The sequence below is a fragment of the Ixodes scapularis genome, unplaced genomic scaffold (genome assembly GCF_016920785.2).
Source record: "Ixodes scapularis isolate PalLabHiFi unplaced genomic scaffold, ASM1692078v2 PGA_scaffold9__187_contigs__length_104089568, whole genome shotgun sequence".
NCBI classification, from domain to species: Eukaryota; Metazoa; Arthropoda; class Arachnida; order Ixodida; family Ixodidae; genus Ixodes; species Ixodes scapularis.
Window position 1 is genome coordinate 31,474,162 of NW_024609884.1, and position 14,666 is coordinate 31,488,827.

General features: G+C 43.5%; 1 protein-coding gene across 1 annotated transcript in view; it reads left to right on the plus strand.

The window, feature by feature from the left end:
• The window catches only part of LOC8035829 (syntaxin-17), a 32,607-nt gene extending 28,079 nt beyond the window's left edge, over positions 1-4,528 (plus strand). The window contains exon 6 of the mRNA XM_029968467.4: positions 204-4,528. Within this exon, the coding sequence (XP_029824327.2) occupies positions 204-352 (149 nt within the window). The 3' untranslated portion in view covers positions 353-4,528. The remainder of the gene's footprint in view (positions 1-203) is intronic.
• Positions 4,529-14,666: the final 10,138 nt, after the last annotated feature.

Here is a 14,666-nt window from a genome sequence, read left to right on the forward strand (position 1 = left end):
AATTTCAAGCCCCTGCCCAAATAAAAAGCTAATAAACTAAAACATCAAAAATCTGTTGTTGTTTTTTTTTTTTTTTTTTTTTTGTTTATGGGTTTTAGAGAAATCCGGCAAAAGAGCATCAAAGAAACCTTATTTAGTAACAGACTTGGGAGCATTCACTTGCACTGCTTAATTTAATCCCTTGCACCGCTGCTTCGTTATAGGTTTCACAGGAGGCAGGGCCCTGCAGCGAAGAGGACGTCCCAAAGATGACACTGTTGTGGAGGTGGAGCTGAAGGACCTTTCGACAAAATCAACACTGTACTCAGACTCTAGACTACCCTCAGAAATGAGTCGGTCAGCACCGCGATAAGTAGGCAAGTTGTTCCAATTAATTAGAGTGAAAAGACAATTGTAAAACTGATTTGAACCTGTACTATATACTTATTATATCAGTAAGAAAAGCTGATTATATGGGTTAGCAGTGATGCACAAAAAAAAAGCCCAAAAAACATATTTCTTGAATGTATATGGAGTGTATTATCTCCTTCCTTCAGGTGCCACTATAATATGTGTTAATTTAATGAACATCTCTGTCATTTTGCGTAACTGGTGATTTTGCGCAACTGGTCTGGCCAGGTATGAGCCAAGTGATTTTGCACAACTGGTCTTGCTCACCTATGGAACTTTTTTTAGTGCTGCTTGAATGTTCTCGTTTATAAATTGAACAAAGTTGGAGACTCAATTTAAAGGAATGCTGAAGCGGTCTTAAATGTGAGAAGAAATACTTGTACCTTGTTAACTAGGCTTCAGCCATTACGAATACCATATTCACTCAATCTGTTTATGTGCGGATTAGCCAGAAAAAAGCCCTTCAAAGTAGCGCCGAAACCACACCCCTCCGAGGTAGAGAGGAGGAGGCCCATCGGTCGATGTCGCGAGGGGACCGGCTAGGGGACACCCCTGGGGCTGGCCGCATTTTTTTCTTGTAGGCTGCTCATGCTGACGTTCAGAGCCATTGTCTTTCTTCCGCTGCATAGGGCTTGCTTTCATCCGTTTACCGGTTGTGCTATTCGTTCAATCGCCCGACATGTTTATTGCTCGCTTGTTCATGGGATTGTGAAATTTCCGTGGCACTGAAGCGGCTAACTTCTATTCCCGTGTAGCCGTCAGCTGCACAAACCGAGTTTGGCGCCGTTGCTCCTTGCGCTTACCACCCTTTTCACGCCGACACCGACATGTCAAAGATGTGGGTTCCGGCTATGCAAACAGGAAAGTTTGGGCCCAACAAGCCCACAGTTTTCTATTTGGAATGTGTTTCAGACGGTGCATACGGAAACAATGTAGTGGTTTGGTTTTGAAGAAGTCTCGTCCGAACCCGACACTCTGCCGACTATTATAGCTATTATTTTATTAGTTGTGAGGAGTAGGTATACTGAAAAAAAACAAAAACGTAAGCATGTTGCCGAAGAGTGGAGCTTCCGTCGGCTATTTTGTGCTAACCGTCTGATATTAGTGTTGTTGTTGTTTTTTTATTTCTTTCCGTGCCGCTGAAGAGGCCATACTTCCCGAACTGACTCCGCTATCCAAGATTTTTTATCTTTCTAAACATCCTTGTTATCTTATTTAAAAGTGGTGGGTTTATTTTGCAAAAAAAAAAAAAAAATTGGACACACAATTCATTGTGCTACTTTCATGGTGCAACTTAATTTTAAACTTTTTTTTATAGTTACTTGCTCAGGGCTTATGGAATTTTTTCCTTAAACATAAACATACATTTTGTCATAATCTTTCTCTACTTTTTTTTTCCCATCACATTCTCCTCGGAGTGCTTTTTAAAATTAAAACGTTTGCTACATTCTGTTGCAAATTTACCTTTTTTTTTCTTTTTTTTTTTTTACAAGTTATGCTGTTTGTCATGCCAAGATCGTCCAGAGTCGTACACGGTTCATTTGAGAACTTTAAAATTGCCCAGTTTCTGTAATATTTTGCAAAAATATTAGCTTTGGTGTAATCTAGTGCGTCGTGGAATGGTTCTATGCGGTGCAAGAATGTCATTGGACAGACGATAACACACAGTGGTGGTCTAATGCAGCCAAAAATTCTTGAGACATGTATGTGAATGTAGACGCCCAGAAAGCTTTCATCACTATCACGAGGATTTTACATGTGCTTCTTTATTGCCGATGTCAAACACGGATGGCTCTTCTGCGGAATTATTCGTGTAGTCTAATACCTCTGTGAGATGGGCGCCTTGCATGACATTTACACTAATGGCTTTTACGATTTGAAAATGACATTCAAGATGAACCATTTGCTGGGGCGCCAACTTTACACAAACAAGGACATTGCGCTGATGCGGCCTCATTTCGGGGGAAGCTCTCCTGTCGCTCCAGAAAGGGCTCTTTAGCTCCAGCGTTCGTGAACAATGCAGCCTGCACACTCACGTGTCATTGTCAAGCACAAAGGCCGAAGGGGGCCGAATTCCTGTCCTCTTACAACCGTTTTGGGGAGAGCCACGGTAATCAGGCATGTCGCGTCCCGCCAACAGCACTCCGTCTACTGTCAACACCAACACTTTTTACGTTGCAATAAGTAGCAGTTAACGTTTTGGCATGTCTGAAGCGGCTATGTCGCGTGGCTATCCTTCGGCACAAGCGGCTCCTCGCAACTTCCTGCATCACTGGGGGGTCATTTTCTGCTCTGCCAACAGCTAGAATGTATGCTTTGTCATGCCGAGGCTTCTCTGGACATGTGCCCCTTTGGGATAAACGAAAATATCTTAAAAAATCGAAATCCGAGCCCAATTTACAGAAGTATCCGCGCCCGACTACTTCCGCAAATGACGGGGCAACCAGGAATTGAGAGGGTCCTTTTATGACATTAGTGGCGCGTCACGCATAACGAGCCAATTGCGTGCCGCTGAAGCAGTCGGATCTGTTCTGTTTGTTGTTGTCTTTTTTTTTTTTTTTTGAGGGGGGGGGGGGGGGGAAGGGGGGTTTAAGGTTTATTTTGGGTCAAACGGTTGTGATATTTGAACTCGGCAGGCATGAACATATTAAAATCAACCATTAGCTAATTGTTGTTTTTTTTCGAAAACCTCTTCAGCTTTCCTTTAAGCGTCCAACATGCCCAAAGCTACTCACTTTTGTGCAGTTTGAAGATAGACAAGGGAACTCAGTTTCAGCTTTTAAAGTTAAAATGGCTCCCATAGGAACGTGATAATTATTGCTTAAGGGGACGTGCACCAGGGGAAAACATTTTATTATTATTATTATTTACGAAAACTAAACAAAAATTGCACAGTTTATAAGTGCTTGATCTTCTCTTGATAAATCAGGTACTCAATTTTATATGGCTTGTTTTTGGTTTTTTTTTTAATGTTCTGGATGCAATGCACATGCAGAAAAAAAAAAACATGTTCTGGTGTGCACGTGGGGCATGGCAACACGCTTGCTTAAAAGAGCCTAGTAAATTAAACTAATTCCCTCATTTTAAACCACTGAGTCCAATGAACAGCAAAACTAATGTGTGCTAGACTTTATTTTAAAATTAAAAATCACAAGAATGCCATTTTTAAGAGGCTAACAAAAGTTTCTTGCATTTTTCATCAATATAAAAAATGCACATTCTAACCAAACCTAGATAATTTCATTCTACGTATTCTAAAATATATGCATGCCAAATTAGGTTGTGATGGACAATATTAAGATCAAAAATTCTTGTTTGCAAACTATGTAGGTACTCCAAAATTACATAAAGAGAAAAATATGTGTGAATATTTCTATAAATGTGTAGTGATGCTCTTTCGCGGCGGGAAAAACAATATTTTGTTAATATTTTTTTGTTGGAAATTGAAGCTACAGAAGACCGATAAAGAGGAGGCGGCTAGGCCTACTTCTCGACATAAATGTGATGACTGGCGGTGTCACAATTTGAAGAACCATGCTCTTAAAAATGGCTCAAATTTAAACCATTCGGGGTTGCTGGGAGTTCTTCAAATGCGTACTTCGCTGAGTTTGCAATCATCACCAGGACTAATATTTTTATACATCAAATATGAAGATTCAGAAATAATAAAACACTAAAACCTCAAATCATATTTTTTTGCAAAATACAGTATGGCTGTTTTTTTTTTTACCCGCAGTTCAGCTTGTAAACTTGTTAAAAAAAATGTGTGTAGGGTATCTGCCCGATGTGACATGGGACAAGCAAGTGCCTACGCTATTATCTTGTGGTAACTGACAATCACTGCTCATTTACTTTTTTTACTGCACTTGTGTGAATAAAATACCTGGAATTCTTCAACCGAATTGTGAGTGCATTTGTTGCTATTAGAAACAGAATATTGACTATCTTGATGTAAAAGCCAGTTTAAATGTAGCGGTTTTTTTTTTTTTTTATTTTGCGAGGAGCAATATTACCAAAAACATTGGCATGTAGCAGTCAACATGAAGCCCACACTCTGTGCCACCTGTGTTCTTAACTTTTTTGTGTACAGTGTCGATCAATTTTGTTACCCGAATTGAATAAAGATTTTTTTTAAGCACATACTTTCGAAATTGCAGAGGCGCACAATGCCGGTAAGGTTGCATTTTAGTCAAATGAGCACACATTTCACGCGATTGCGGCTCAAATAGAGGACATACAACCAAAATATTACATTTCTAGATTGTTTTTTTCTTGTAGACGACTAATATATCTAAAAGAATTTAAAAAATGAAAATTTACGAAAATGGTTTTTTTGAGAAAATCGACCTCAAACTTTCAACATTTGTTATTTTTCACAACGTTTACCTGAAGCTAGCGGAGCGGCTACTCAGCAGATCATATTCATATTATCACATCTATAATGTGCTTGCTTTGGGCTTTATATGGAGCTAAAGAAAGAAAATTTACCTTAGGTACAGACAAAGTAATGACCTGTCAAAGTTGACCGAAAATCTAACTGAGTGACGAGTTTGACATTTTTTTTTTTCAGAAAGCAATAAAATTCCTAAAAATATTTAAATACATGAAGGTATCTTTATAGTAACTATTAAATGAGGGGGGAAAGCTAAAAGAGTGGAGAAAAAAATAGCACCAGCAGAGTGTGTCAAACAAGTCACCTGCGACGGCAGGAAAAAATATCAGTTTCTGCCACTGCGGCTTCTACGCTGCGTAACTTGAGAGCAAAAAACCTGTGCAACATGCGGTTTGCGCACTCCATTTCAGAAATTCCCCCAAAACATGCATTTTTTTTCATAAAAATTAACAAATTAGATCCTTTTAGCCTGCCTGATTTTAATTGGATGGAATTATATTAGTAAAATGCGCGACCCACCAGTAAATTACAACAGCAGAAACACATATGCACAAAGATATTAAAAACTGAATTTCGATGTTTAAAAAAAATAAAAGCCGCTTTTTCATGCAGAACAGTGTTGCGTAAATAAAGCCAGGTATTATAAATATAAAAGCCGACCGAACTAAAAAAACAAGTTTATAAAAAGGCGCGTCTTACTGGGCCACTTGGCCAACGTGCAAAATGAATCAAAGGGAAACAAAACAAAAAAGATAAAGCATTTCCTCCCGAGAGCCGAGGCGCCTTGGTGTCTGGTGACCGAGCGGCGGAAGCGCACGCCGACGGTGGCGAGTCGCGCCCCCGCGCACACCAGCGTCAACGCGCCAACTACGGTGACAGCACGAACTATATTGGAGTTTGAGTGAGGATCTGTCATTAGTTACGCAAAACTATCGATACATTTACCATTGAGATACTAGCGATACTTTTACGATAGTCGACTATCGACTTGTTACCCGGGAAAAAAAATGCCGAGTCACTGGGCTGCGGACTCATGCACAGCGTCTGATATACCGCACAGCAGAGCAACAGCGCATGCTCAGAAGGAGTTCGAAAGCCGAGCAGATGAAGATGGCAGCGCGCAGAGGGCGATTTTCGCAAAGGTCTTTCAATGGTTTTTCGATAGTCGACCATTGATAGCACTATTTATAGTTTTATTATAGTCGAAAATTGATATCACTTTCAAGGGTTTTTTTTTATAATGTAACTTAGGCCTTTTCGGAAGTATACTGTTGATAGTTTTTCGGAAGTGCATGCTAACGATAGTTTCTCAGAAGTACACTGTTGATAGCTTCTCGATGATTTACTGTCGTTACTTTTACACCCGTGTTTGATTGTATCGCTTTTCTACAGTTTTTTTTTATGTTTTGTTATTGTTCTTTAATAAGCTTGCTGAAGGTTCCGTCGCGAAATCTTATGAGCTTGAAAATATTTTCTGGGTTGCCTTTGGAGTTCTTAATTGACTTTTCAATTACTATAACTAACTTTACTAAGGTCTATTATCAATGGTACAATATCAATATTTTCAATAACCGAGTGCTGATAGCACGCAATTGATAGTTTTGCGGTCAAGGAGGATAGAAGGGTAGGAGAGGGCATGGCGTCAGCCGCGTAGCCGCCACAAGCCATGCTCCCTTGACGCCTAGCCTCTTTCTCATTTTTTTTCCTTACCCTCCTCACTTATCAGGCCAACGCGACCACATCACGTAACCGTAGCTAGCCTTCGTCTAGCCTTCGATCTGATAAAACATACCAGACGGAGCGCGCGCAAGCCTGAGGGGAATCCTTCTACAATCAACGATCCATCTCACACATGACAGATCACGCGCACCAATTGCCAGAGAGATCTACGGTCACGTTGGCCACAACATCGTTTAAACTTTTTATGACTAGGCTTCACCAATATTGCAACGTGCCCCCTCCTAGTACTTATAACTTCTTGTTTGCGGTAGTCGACCATCGATGGTGTCATCGATAGCTCTTACGGTACTCGGCTACAGATGTGTCGATAGTTTGGCTACACATGTACCGACAGTCAGCGACCGATAGCATATTGTCGATAGTTTTATTATTACATACTAGTGACAGTACAGGGTTTCAGTAGATCGTGTTCGCGCTCTGATAACAATCGATGCGGGTGCAAACACAGTCAGCGATGTAACGCGTATCGTTTTCAGAGCTTAAGAAACAGGGGGGTAAAGGTGGGTGAGGAGGAGTGGCAAATCCCGTGCGCCGACATCCTGGGTCCCGAGTGAACGAACGCAAAAGAGAGCGACAGAACACGAGAGAAAGAAAGCAACGTTGCCATGGTAACGCGAAGAGTGAAAACTCTTAGCAATATAAACAGTGATAATTTAACGTTGTAAACTAAATTATGAGCTATTCTAACGCTTATAAAAAACAATAAACTCATTACGCTGCATTAACTTCCCTTCTGTCGAAATCTCGGAAATCTGGTGGTTGCGCAGTTTCGTATTCCTAAACCGCGCCCAGCCGCGCCCCACACTGTTAGCGAAAATGTAATATTTCGCCTGTTTACACCCCATTTTCACTCGTTAGCATATTTTTACACGCTCTGCTAGTGATAAATCGTCAAAAAATTACTTGGGGTAGTAAAAATTGGTGTTTCGGTTTCGGTTTACACGACTAGGCGTGTAAGCAACACTGAAAACACCCCAGCCCACTGATCTCTATGACAATTGCTGGATCGCGTTTGCCCGCTCCGCGAATGCGGTCACTGGCGGCCATCTTTAGGTAGAGTTATATCACCTCTAGCCAATGTAAGCTGCTGCAGCCGCTATCATCCATCCATGGCAGATAGCGTTTTGGCAGGTGGGTTGGCAGGCTGCGGTCAAAATAGCGTGGGTGATATTGCGTGCTTGATTAAAATTATTTGACGAAACATGTTTTTGAAATCCGGCGTGAACAGTAGTCCGGTTTTTGAGGACCTGGTAAAAGTTTCACAAAATCGCAGCACCGGGAGAAAAGCAGCACAGCACGTATCGAAAGTCGCATCGAAAGAAGCATCGAAAGCAGACGACGGTACGGAGTCTGCTTTTGATGCGAGCTGCGCTGCTTTCCCCCGGTGCTGCGCTTTCGTAGAACTTTTGCCGGGTCCTCAAAGATGAGGCTACCCACTGATCTCTATGTCTATTTGCAATTGTCATAGAGATCAGTGAGGCTACCGTTCACGCCGGGTTTCAAGAATCTGCTTCGTCGAACTACTTCAATCAAGCACGAAATGTCACCCACGGTACCGTGTACTAGATCTACGGCTATTTTATGGCAGACTGCCGCCATTGCGCTGTCCGCCATATTACTATGATGGCTAGAGATGATATAACTCTACCTAAAGATGGCCGCCAGTGACCGCATTCCGGTCCATAGGAGGAGCTGGTCAAACGCGATCCAGCAAATAGACATAGAGATCAGTGCCCCAGCCCAACACCCCAAAACGTCGAGCGCCATGTTGCTTCTGCCTTGAAGCGGTACGGAGGACGTAGCAGGCGAAGGTGAGTGTTTGATTTTTTTTATCAAGTTTGTATAGAATGTAGCACGTCTCAGATTTTTATTACATGACATTCAAGAACGTTAGATTTGCTTTGAGCAAGCCGGCTCAGGCGTTAAGCCCGATTCACACAACCGGCGTTTAGCCACCCCGTCGATTGGAAACGACTCGACTGCTCGCCGGTTCTTTTGCGCGAGCTTTCGCTCGGGCGCTGTGAACCCCATGAACTGTGGTGCTCAAAGCTAGCACAATTAGGCACGGCTAGCGTCCCGGTGGAAGCTGCAGAGAGCGGAAACCGAAGACACCGTCGCATAAGAGTGGCGAAGCCGCGATCCTGCGCTGATCGTTGTCCCGCCGCTCTCTCCGGCAATATCGGCACTTCGCTGCTGGGTGTCTCGTATTTCGACGTTTTAGAGAAACTTGGCATTGGCAAGCGCGAGGAGTCTCTATATCGTTTCCTCCGTCGCCTGCGTGGAGGAAACACGGTGGCGATAGAAACATATGCTCATGCAGTCAGTCAACTTGGACAATCCCCCTGTTCCCTCAATCCTATCGCATTCTTTGACTGCGTTTGTGACAACAACGTTTCCCCAGTGTGAAAGCTTTCAGTCACAACGGGCTACAAACTGGGTTGTGCATTGCATGTAGCCCTGAGGGAATTCTTCGCCGGAGACACCAGCACATTAGTTTCATTGCTAAGGTGACCGGCCACTAACGTGTTTGGCAAATGAAGCGATCACGGGTAAGTAGAAATGCAAACAATGTTGAATGAATATTAAGGTGGTTGTAGCCAGAGCCTGCCAGTTGAAATCAACCTTTAACAATATAGTCTGCGGTAACTTCTTTTTGCACTTAGGATTGCAATTTTAAACACAAAGCCACTCCACATAGCTGTCGAAAATCGTGTAAACAACAGCAGTCATCGTCCCCGGTTCGGATGAGCGAAGCCTTAGCTTGATGAAAAGAATGGCGGTCTATACTTCTTGGTTGTTTCAATCACAACCTCGCACAGCTGAACAGACAAACAAATCAAGGAAATATATCCCGCGCTGGCTTGCAAATCACAGCACACAAGCAGGGTACATAGCAGAGCAGAAAACACTGGCAATGAGCACACAGAGGCATGCAGCTTCCTTTCTTTTTCCCTCGGCGAATGATTGGTTTGCTGCAGCATTCCGTAAGCACGTCGACATTCAAAAGTCGAGCCTGATCTGTCTTGCAGTGCCTTGCGGAACGGCAAGTATCGCCCACCATTCCACAAGGCACTGCAGGACTCGCAAATGTGTGAACAGTGCTTTGCAATAAAGGCCATGATCGGGCAGCAGGTGCCCATCTAAAGACATTTAATATTGATTGGCATTGAACTAACCTTTGGGCTTCATCACGTAGCAAGCATGGGTGAGGTATAATTCAAGAACATTTAATGTTCGACGAGTTTAATACGTTGTGGTGCTTTCCCATCTGTTTCGGTGTCACGGAGTGGGGTTCAAATTAATAAAAATAATTCAATGATCCACTCTGAGAATAAACGAGAAATTACGGGAAAAGAACAAGAGAGCTAAGTTCGACCATTGACTAGCGCTAGGTCCACGCCTGGTGTATAATCAGTAGAGAAAGATGATGACACAGGGAGGATAAGCAAACAAAAGATTAGATTTAATAAAGTGAAAAACTAAGCTGTACACGGCAATAGAGCACTCAACACAAACCACACTCCAGCTCAAAGCTATGGAGCCCTGCGAGCCAGAAACTAATACTAAAAAGACTCGACGCTCATAAAACCGGAATAAGCCAACAAAACAGTGACGAAAACCCGACACTAACAACGAGAGCAAACCGAGATGGAGCTCGAACGTTACCGCTACACACATGGGATAATCCCCCAAAACAGTCGCGACAGAAAGTAGCACTGTGTAAAAATCTTCCCAACATTCAACAATTCATACTTCAGAGCCAGAGAATGCAGTAGACAAGTCCTAGAAAACCAGGCTTAGCTTTCCGGTAGGTGCCGAGTCCAGAGCAGTCCGTAGTCTGGAGTTGTCGGCCGAAGAACGGCGTCTCGAAGTCCAGCGGTCCAATTAGAGGCTTGATGAGGTCGACACCGCGCACCACACAGCCACACACGCTTCAGCACAACAAACTCAAACACTTGTCCGACAGGCAGGGCAAGTTCCAAGACTCATCTGCAGGGAGTAACCGCGTTGAGTAGCGACCCGGCCAGCTCTGGGGTTGGACTACCTTCTTTGTTCCCGAACCCCCTTTTATAGGCTCGTCTACCGACCAACCTCCCGTTTCCCCGCCTTTCAGGTCAGTCAACTTTCAAGAAAAACAAAGCTACACAGCAACGACCCAAATGGCAAAACCTATTACATTTTTTCAGGCAACCAAACATATGTGCCCATCCATTCCCCCGTACGAGTCCAAAAACATCAATTATCGCCGATACATAGAACACGACAGGCGGCAGACTGAGCAAAGCCGCCGCCTTCAAAAAGCGCGCTAGCCAGCGTAAACATCTTTGTATCCCGGCGGTGCCCCTGCATGTCAAATCGGCACCATACGCGAGCCAGCATACGCACCCCTCCGTCCGTGAGGTCAAAGCCACAAACTGTGACCTGGGATGATCTACGTCGCCCGTTAACAAAAACCCATTCCGCAAACGAGCAAATTCGTTGGGGACTTAGAAAGGAACTACGACGGGACGAACTGAGATTAAAAGTGGCACCACACTCCCCCTTTTTGACCGTACCAACACTTAAAGTGGTCCAAAAAAAAGATCATAAAAGTATTTAAAAAAATGAAGAGAAGCCTGAATTTGTGACACCCGGTTTCTCCATCCTGTGTTTTTTTTTTGTGCTTTTTCTATTACGAAGCGAGACATTATTCCAGCCGTAGGCACCAGATGTAATTCCCGTCTGCGATCATAAGATTATAGGATCTAACTGCCGGCAGCAAAGTGTCAATTACATCCGGCTTGTGCATACAGTGCAACATCTTTTGCTATTCAGCCGATCATCACTTTACAGCCTGGGTATCTGTTCTTGTAAACGACAGTAGTGCTACATGTTAAACGGCTCTAAAGCGATAGAGCAAACTCGCATCTCATTATCTTTTAGCTGAATAAACTGTTTGTTTGGTTATGCTTGTTATCCAATTTTTGTTTTAAATTTAATTTTCTCATATAAACACCTTACATTATAGAAAAAAAATCTTTTTATAGTACGGAGGTGTCCATATTAAGAAGACATGACTGTATCATCTTTGAAACTAGTTTGCCACAGCCAGTGTTATAATATGTATTGATTTTTTATGCAGTGCCTGCCTTTCCTTGCCCCTTGTGAGGACGACTGAGAAAGCGACTTTGCGCCACAACGACGGATGGCAAGTGTCCCAAGTGTCGTCACCTATAGTGGTCATGTGCTATGTGTTCGCAGCATTGTAAGCCGACCGTGGAGCACTTTCAAAAGGGAACTTTCGCCATGTGCACAGTATGGCCGTGTACAATACAGGACACATACAGTCAGAAGAATTATGAGAGGGAACATGCGGGCGCGTGTCAGTTGGTACAGGTAGAGCAGCATAGCAAGTGTCATGCTTGTGCACTGAGGGGCCCTGGTTTGAAGAGCCGAGGCAGAAGTTTCAGCGGCGGTGTCACCGCCCCGGTGGCTTGTCGCCGAAGCAGAAACGGGGTTAGCTAGCTTTGCTCAAGGCTGGCTTTGTGTAGTGTGTGTATACCGGGAACGTAGGCTTATGAACTTCGGCAACAAGAATACTACACGGCTTTGGTGTTTTGGTACGAGCAACAAACGTGACACTATCTGCTACGACTAGCTACGACCACCCACCGCAGCGGTGAAGGCATCCAAGAAGCAGAACCTGTGTATTACGCCGTTGCCGTAACCCAACAGTGCTCATTTGTCATGGAGGGCTTTCCGCCCAGAGACTTTGCTCGTCACTGAGTGTTATTTCCCGTGTTTCCCTTTGTGTGCGCAGTGGCTGGACGGGCCTCATACAGCAGTTCTTCAGTCTCAAAGGTGACTAAAAGTTGAGGGTGGATGGACTTGCAGCAATCCCCTCGGTTGGTGCGTGTGACAGAACCTTTGTACGGCATCATCGGGAGGATGCTGTTGTGAGTTAGCAAGTTGTCCAATTGTATGTTCATTATGCTGATATTTGAAAAAGCTTGTTTAAAAGGATGCTGGACCAAAATTTAGATTTCATAAAATAAGGCCGCGGAAGCTTTGAATGGGAGCTCTACAAACTCCGAAACATCACTCATACATTAATATCTCAAACGGATGGCCGTATTCTTGGAAAGGAAAGGGCACAATCAAACTAGAAATGTGACATCATACTTCTCCTGGTACACTTTAGAATGAGGGGAAGCGGCCTCGCTTCTCTCATTCCCGCTTCGGTTCACCTGCTTAAGGGGATGAAGCCTAGAGGAGAGGGAATGAGAATCGCGACATCACATGTCTCGTCGGCCTTGTTGAATCCCACATGTTTCCAAAAATACGGCCATCCGTTAGAAATAATGCTCTATGTGTGATGTTTTGGGGGTTTTGCAGCGTCCCGCCTACCGCCCCAGTGTTGTTTTGCAAGCTTCGAATTTCGGTTAAGCATACCTTTTAATATGAATAATTGTGTCATCAGAATGTTAGAACATGTCAGTTCTACACAGCTACTCTCAAACATTTTCGAGTGGTCTCGCCTGCCAGATTCAAAGGGGGGGGGGGGGCAACATGTACATGTTTTTATGTCTACAGCACAAATAGTTCCTATCATGCACTCTAAATAGCTGTCAATCGACAGACTGGGTAAAAGTGTGAGCAGAAACAAGGCCAACTACCAACAATGCTGTCCATGGCAAATCTTGGACACCATGTCTTACGTTATGTGGCCTCAGCGGTCTTTCTATAGTTCTTTTCATTGTTGCCGGCAGAGCAGCTACCGATAGGGGGGGTTGCGAGGACGTCAACTTTGAAATGCAGTCTCTTCACATAATGTTTGCACTTTGGGAAGTTTCTACACATATACCTTGAAGTCGCTATTGTACGGATGAAACAACTTTGTAAGAGTGTCTATGAAAACTTGGGCAGGGTTCTCTTTAACGTGCCTGACTTACAACAAGGCTGTCCAACTTGAGAAATTTTACTGGTGGGAAGCTTATTTTCATATAAGAATGGTGTACTTCTTCACAGCGCTGTATGTATCCAACAGAAACTCCAGATGTGTTCAATAAAAGTAGCATTTGCTAATATTGTGTTTTCTGTGTATCTGATGCACTAGATTGTATTTGTTTTGAACGCTTGCTACGTTTAGGCTATAAAAAATAGTCTAAATTTTATGCCGACAAGCTTATTGAAAAAGAAGTGTTCGGTTTGAATAAAAGATTCCAGAAATTACAATAAAATAAATTGCTATTTGGGGTAGCAAAAATGGTGTTTTACAGTCGACTCTCACTATTTCGAACTCCAGGGCCCGTTTGCTCGAAGCGCTAACCGCGGCTGAAGTTAGCCGCAGTACCTAGGAGAGGGATTTTCAAATCACGTGACTGGCTCGGTAGGGATGCGGGAAAGCGTGGCGGTGCCCCGGTGAGTGAGCGCCGCACGCTTTGGAACTAATATGTCGTTGTAGCTGCAATACCGGGCGCGTTAGTCAGCAACGAATGGTGCAGGAGGCTTTCGCTTTGCCTTACCTCACTTCATCACAAAGCATGAGCAAGGCTCTTGCCGCATTTTTTAGATAGTCTTTCGACTCTGGCCATTCCTAAGCCTAAATGAATGGGGTAATTGTCGGCTTAGCAACATCTTTGGAAAGCGGATTGTCTTCACTCTATCGGTCGGGTATTGATTACACACAAAAGCAAACAGCATCCCTATAGACCTTTTTCTAAATTACCCAAGCATCGAGAAGAACGCTGAAAGTATAATTCTGCGGTCCGCGCGCACTGGCCTTCCTCTTATAAAAGATTCGAAGTAAATAGTCATAATAAATATTTGACCAACGCACGTGCAAGACAAAATTTGTTTTAGACTTTTTGCTTTAGAACAGTTACTACTTCAGACGCCAGCACGTGCAACGCGTGTAACTACACTTGTAGCATGCACCTCGGTGCTTGGGAAATTTAGAGAAAGGTCTAATATGGTCTATTGGGACGCTGTCTGCTTTTGTGTGCTATTAATACCCGGCCGATTGAGTCAAGGCAATCCACTTTCCAAAGACATTGCCATGCTAACATTTATCGCGTTCATTTAGGCTTAGGAATGGCCAGAATCGAAAGACTATCTAAAAAATGCGGCGAGGTCATATGCTCATGCTTTGCGACTTAAATGA